The sequence below is a fragment of the Gekko japonicus genome, unplaced genomic scaffold (genome assembly GCF_001447785.1).
Source record: "Gekko japonicus isolate JY-2015 unplaced genomic scaffold, Gekko_japonicus_V1.1 scaffold5301, whole genome shotgun sequence".
NCBI lineage: Eukaryota > Metazoa > Chordata > Lepidosauria > Squamata > Gekkonidae > Gekko > Gekko japonicus.
Window position 1 is genome coordinate 49,938 of NW_015160991.1, and position 6,199 is coordinate 56,136.

At 49.9% G+C, this 6,199-nt stretch overlaps 1 protein-coding gene across 1 annotated transcript in view; it reads left to right on the forward strand.

The window, feature by feature from the left end:
* Nucleotides 1–5,236, forward strand: part of LOC107122533 (phospholipase A2 inhibitor and Ly6/PLAUR domain-containing protein-like) — a gene marked incomplete at its 3' end in the record, with an annotated part of 8,477 nt that extends 3,241 nt beyond the window's left edge. The window contains exons 2-4 of the mRNA XM_015425652.1: nt 229–345; nt 3,433–3,588; nt 5,096–5,236. Of these exons, the coding sequence (XP_015281138.1) occupies nt 229–345; nt 3,433–3,588; nt 5,096–5,236 (414 nt within the window). The remainder of the gene's footprint in view (nt 1–228; nt 346–3,432; nt 3,589–5,095) is intronic.
* Between the last annotated feature and the right edge of the window lie 963 nt (nt 5,237–6,199).

The following is a 6,199-nucleotide window of genomic DNA, read 5'->3' on the forward strand; positions in this document are numbered from 1 at the left end:
GTGGGTGTTGCCTTCTGACACACTTCCGGTGATGTCAGGGGGTGTAGCCTATGCACACGAGTAATGCTCATGAGTTAGGCTAATGAGCTCCTGCACCTCTTTTTCTACGAAATGACCCCTGATCATACCATTACCGATAGATAAGAATCTCCACATTAGTAAAGGAAGAGAGGCAGGACCTGAACTGGCTCCAGCTCTTCCCGTTGTTCTTTTGTTTCTCCTTTCCAGGAGTTTGCTTGCAATGTGAATACTGCCGAAGTAACACTGACTCCTGCCACGGTGTCCCGCACGTATGTGCACCGCATGAAACAGAATGCATCACCCTGACTGTGGAAGTCAGGAAAGGTGAGTGGTCGTGGCACTTGTGGGGGAGGGGCCTGAATCACAGAAGCTTCAGGCAGTAAAGGGGATCGATCCTCCACCAATCTACTCCCTCCCAGTCACCAGCAGGGGGTGGCGGGGGGGTAGAATTAGGGTTGCCAGGTCTTACATAGCTGCTGGCTGGGGGAGGGGTCCTTCTCCCCATCTGGGGTATACCCAGAAGTGATGTCATCATGCAGGGCATGTTGTGGGCGGGGCCTCTTATCATTTGAGGAAGAAAACATTGAGTTTTCCCTCAAACGATAGAGCGTCCTCCCACATTGCGCCAGGCATGTTGGTGTGAATGCAGCATTCTGGGGGCGGAGTCCCCCCCACTGGCCAGATCTGGGCTGGTGGATCAGGGGCCCCTGAGAGTGAGCAAATCCCCTGCCCCTGGCAGGGGAATGGCAAGCCTAGGCAGGATTGCCAGATCCAGATTGGGGAAATCATGGAGATCTGGAGGTGGAGCCTGCGGAGGACAGGGGCCTCAGGGGGGTACAAGGCCATAGAGTCCACCCTCCAAAGCATCCATTTTCTCAAGGGGGAACTGATCTCTGTAATCTGGAAATGAACTATAAGTTTGGCAGATCCTCAAGTCCCACCTGGAGGCTGGCATCCCTATACGCTCTCTCTGTCTCTCTCTCTCTATGTCTCTCTCTCTGTGTGTCTCTCTCTCTCATTTATCGATCATCTATGTATCATTTATCTATGTATCATCTGTCATCTATCTATCATCTATCTCTCATTAGGAAGAGGTACACTATGAATTCATATTCATTTTAGGACAGTTTTAACTATTGACTTCTCTCAAAGATTCTTAGGCTTGCTTGCAATGCTTTAGAGACTTTTTTTTTTGCCTCTCTACCCACTGAACGACACTTCCCAGGATTCCCTTGGGAGCAGAGTTCCCTCTAAGCTGAGTTAGTGTGAGCTAGCCCACAGTTCTTTAGCCTCCGGCTCACACATTTTTGTCTTAGCTCAGGAAGGATGGCTCCAGAGCAAACTAATTTATGCAGTAGCCTAATTGCTTGCTCACAACTTTAATGCCAGTCGCTCACAAAGCAGAATTTTTGCTCACAAGACTCCACAGCTTAGAGAGAGCATTGCTTGGGAGAGGAAAAATTCAAATCTGTGGTCCAGATGTGTCCTTAAAACTTAAAGCCTGCTGTTGTCAGGCCGATTTCACACAAGCGCTACTCCGCGCTCACTCTTCCCTTTTGCCCCCATGGTACGTGTCAATTTCACACAAGCTGCTGCGTGGCTGCCTTTTGCCCCGGAGCTTCGCGCGATTTCCCCTGCATCTACTCAATCCTCAAACAACAGGATTGAGTAGACAGGGGGGAAATCACACAAAGCTGTACAGCAGCTTGTGTGAAATTGACACGTACCACCGGCGCAAAAGGGGAGAGCGAGCGTGGAGCAGCGCTTGCGGGAAATCGGTTTCAGTGTACTAATCTAGAAGACCATCTCACTGAAATTGATAGGTCTGTGTCTCAATGAAATACAGTTAGGATAGGGCCACTCACATGACTGAGCTCTGCTCCACCTCTGAACCTCTCAGTCAACCTAACTCCATGGATTCTGCCTGGAACTGTTGTAGAAAGACTGAAATACTAGTGTAAACCACCTCCATATCCTCCAACTGACCCTGTTTTGGCAGCCCATGTTTTCTGTCCCTGGTATACTTTCGTCCGTATTCTAAATTATACGCCCAAGTGGGATGATTATTTAGAGTGTTGTAATAGGACTGGGAGAACTGGGTTCAAATCCTGCTGAGCTTATTGAGTAGGTCTACCGGGCCATCTGCACCCAAATATAGCACCCAGGCTGATGGGGTGAGGCCTGGTGCTATTAAAAACATAAGAAGAGCTCTGCTGGATCAGACCAGTGATTCATCTAGTCCAGCATCCTGTCTCATACGGTGGCCACCCTGTTCCTTGGGCCGGGCCAATATCAGGGCATAGAGGCCAAGGTCTTTCCATGATGTTGCCTCCTAGCACTGGGATTCAGAGGCTGACTGCCACTGAATGTGGAAGTTTCCAGCCCAACTCTGGCAACTCTTGGGAGTTGCAAGGGGGTGGGGTCCTGTGATTGGCATCCTGCCACAAAGGGTGACATTACTTCCAGAATGAACCCAGAAGTAATATCACCACATCAGGGCAATGCCCAAGGATCCATCTGAAACGCTAGGTTTCCCCCCCTCCCGTAGTGTTATGGGTGAATCGTAGAGCATTGCACCAGAAGTGACATCACAGTGTTGAAATGACACCAATTTTCTCCCCCAATTTTTCTCTCACTGCTCCACTGAGCAGTGATGGGAGTAGCAGGGTTGTAGACTGGAAGGGGGGCAGTTCAGTGTTTAGCATGCAGAAGGTCAAGCCCTGGTATTCTCCCAGTCAAAGAATCTCATGTGGCAGGACTGGGGAAGATGCTTGGTGAGCTGCTGCTACTGATGAATAGGGATGGGCACAAACTGAATTTTTGCGGTTCGGTTTGTGGTTCATGGGTGAACCACGAACCGATTGGCTGGTTTGCAAACCAAACCGATTCGTATCGGTTGGTGAGCCATTTGAAGTTTAAATCCCCTCTTTCTGCTCTCTGTGAAAGGCTGAGGGGAGGAGAAAGAAGGGCTTTACACGGCTTGGAGTAATTTAAACCACTGCTTTCTGCTCCCTGCAGAAAGCTGCAGCCAGTAGAAAGCAGGGGGTGTAATGCCTCCCATCCATTTCACCCCTTGCTTTTTGCTCACCGCCAAAAGCTGTGGCAAACAGAAAGCTGGGGGTGAGATGGCTTGGAGCCATTTAAAACACTGCTTTCTCCTTTTCACGGACCATCATGAACTGCCACGAACTGCATCAAAATTCATGGGAGTTTGTGGTGGCTCTTCAGTTCACGAACATTGCTTTGTGAACCACGAAGCTGCTCAAAATTCGCGACGAACTTTAGTTTGTCAGCCGGTTCGTGACCATCCCTACCGATGGACCAGTCGTCGGACTCAATGAAAGGCAGCCTTGATATTTATGCTACGCAGATGAGAGGCACTCTTCTTCCTGCTGTTCCTTTTATGCCTAGTTCCAGGGACGGAAGTGACCCTGGCCACCTATAAAGGCTGCACCAGACCCAGTTACTGCACTCCCTCCCCCATGAGCATCAGATTTCCTTCCTACCATAAACGGAGAGTCAACAAGTGCTGCCGGAAAGACCTCTGCAACTCGGGAGCCGTGGAATGTAAGTGGGGATGGGCGCATGCTCTCCTTGGCATGCCGAAGGTCCCAGGCTCAATCCCCGACAACTCCACTTAAGATTTGGTAGGACGTGGTATGAAAGACCTGAATCTGAGACCCTGGGGAGCTGCCGCCGGTCTGAATAGATAACACTGACAGCGGTGGACCCATGGTCTGTTTCAGGATAATGCAGCTCCAGGAGTTCATACATGTCCAAGTTCATCCTCCCACGTTTTTCTAGCCCCTTCCCCAGCTCACGCTCTAAATATGCATCCACAAATCATTGGCTATTGCACTGTCCTTGCGCTACAGCAACTGTTCACTTCCTTAATGGCCTCATCTGCACAAGAAAGGTTGTGAGCAAAGGCTATTGAGAAAAAAAATAGCGTAATAGTTGGTGGCATGGGATATCAGCTGGTGGCCTGCTTGCTCTACCCATTGGCAAACCCAGTGGCACAGCAAACTGGGATCTAAGCTTTTCACGATCACCACAGCAACGGTGACTTCGGGGAACTGTGAGAGTTGAAGAATGCCTCCTCAACGTGGGGTAGCCATGGGAAACTCCATGGAGCAGGGGTCCCCAGCACAGTGCCCTGGGGTGCCATGGGGCTCACTGATGCCTTTACTGGTGTCAGCCAAGTGTTCTGAGAAAGTTAATGTGGTCAGGTGTGGCTTTTGCCCAGCAGGGCTTCTGATTGGTCATTGGAGATTTGATGGGCCATGCAGATTTTTTAAAAAACATTGCTTTGGCAGCCACTGCCACCACATCACGGGGATCTTCAATTTGTGGCTGCAAGTAAGCTGTGGCAACCATTTTGTGGCTGGCTCCGCCTCCCGTGGCAGCCATTTTGTTACAGCCATTTTGTGCCTTGCCCAGAATACTTTGGCTGCATTCTGAAGGTGCCACTAGATTCAAAAAGCCTGAGAGCCCCAGCCATGGAAGAGTCAGTCCATGAACCAGAATTCTGCGTGTGGAAGAGTCCCCAGGGACAACTGACGGACATTGCCTGAAGCTTTAATTTCCTCCTCCCTCAGATCACCCAAAGTAATATTCAAGGAAAATGTGATAGTTCCTCATCGAAGAAATGTCTGTGGAATTTTGCGAGGAATAGTGGAAGTGCCCTTCAGTTCGGGACCGGAGCAATGCTAGTGATTCTGGGGAACCAGAGTGGGACCCCAGAAGCATTATAACCCCCCATCTCCCCTCCTCCAGGGCCAAGCAAGGGGTGGCCCCTATCCTGCACAAGGTGGGTGGGAGTCACCACTGCTGCTTGAAGCAAGCTACACAAAGTCCAGATGGGTAGGAGCAAGTGGTGATAGGATCCTGCTTATCTTCTCCCTCCCCCCTTTCAGGGGGCAGGGTCACGGACAGTTGCCCTCCCAAAGTGCGGGGCCCGGGGAGACTGGCCTATTGCCCATTAGCTAAGACTGCCCCCCGGCTCGGGATCACAAAACTCCGAGTAGGGTTGGGGATGGGGAAAGCTCTTCTCGGTCTCTCTGCTTCTTCCCAGTCCCGCCCCTACGGCTCAACCTGAACGGAATGCAGTGTCCCGGATGCTTCTCATCGGATCCGAAATGCCCAACCACCGAGATCATAAACTGTCGAGGATGGGAGGTCTTTTGTGTCTTCTACGAAGTTTGGGCCGATGAGGGTGAGACCTGTGGATTGTGTTGACACTGTAGAGGAGGAAACGGGCAGTGATGGCCATGAAAAGCTGATCCAAGACACGATAGAAGTGATGATCAAGTCCACCCCCCCACCCGAAATAAGCCGAATTCATACCAGAAGGAATCCTTGTTCCGCTTTCGCTTATTTAGTTATTTGTAATGCACTTTTCTTCCCAATGGGAACCTAAAGTGGCTTACAACATTGTTCTCCTTGGCTAGCCCAATCTCATCAAATCTCAGAAGCTAAGCAGGGTCAATCGCAGCTAGTACTTGGAAGGGCGATCTCCAAGGAATACCAGGGCTGTAACTCAGAGGCAGGCAATGGCAAACCACCTCTGAAATGTCTCTTCCCTAAAATAACCCAAAAACCTAGTCTAGCTTGCTACCTAGTGGTGCACAGCGCTCAAAGATCTAGAACTTCTGGCTGCCAGACAATTTTAGGATCTCCTGGCTATGCTATACACAGTGCTGTATGATAATTATTAAATTATTATTCTCCCCCCCTGCATTTATCTTCATAATGACCCTGTGAAGTACGTTAGACTGAGAGAGAGAGTAACCCACGGTGAGTTTCCAGTGGCAGAGTGGGCCTTGGAACCGAGTTCTCCGAGATCCTGCACTTTCACACACGCTAAATAATGCCCTTTCAGTCCACTTTCAATGCACTTTGCGACTGGATTTTACTGTGTGCAATGGCAAGAGCCACTTGCAAATGATTGCTGAAGTGGATTGAAGCGGCCTTATCTAGCATGTGTGAAAGTGCTCCAACACTCTGACCGCTACACCTCAATGTCTGTCAGAACACTTAGGCTTCCAAAACTCTTTCCTTATAAGGAATTAATAACGAGACATTCAGGCTTTTGCACCCGGAAGGGAGGCATTCATTGGACTAAATGGCCAGGAGTTGACTACTTTAACCTTTTATTCAGGGTTGCAGATCTTCAGGT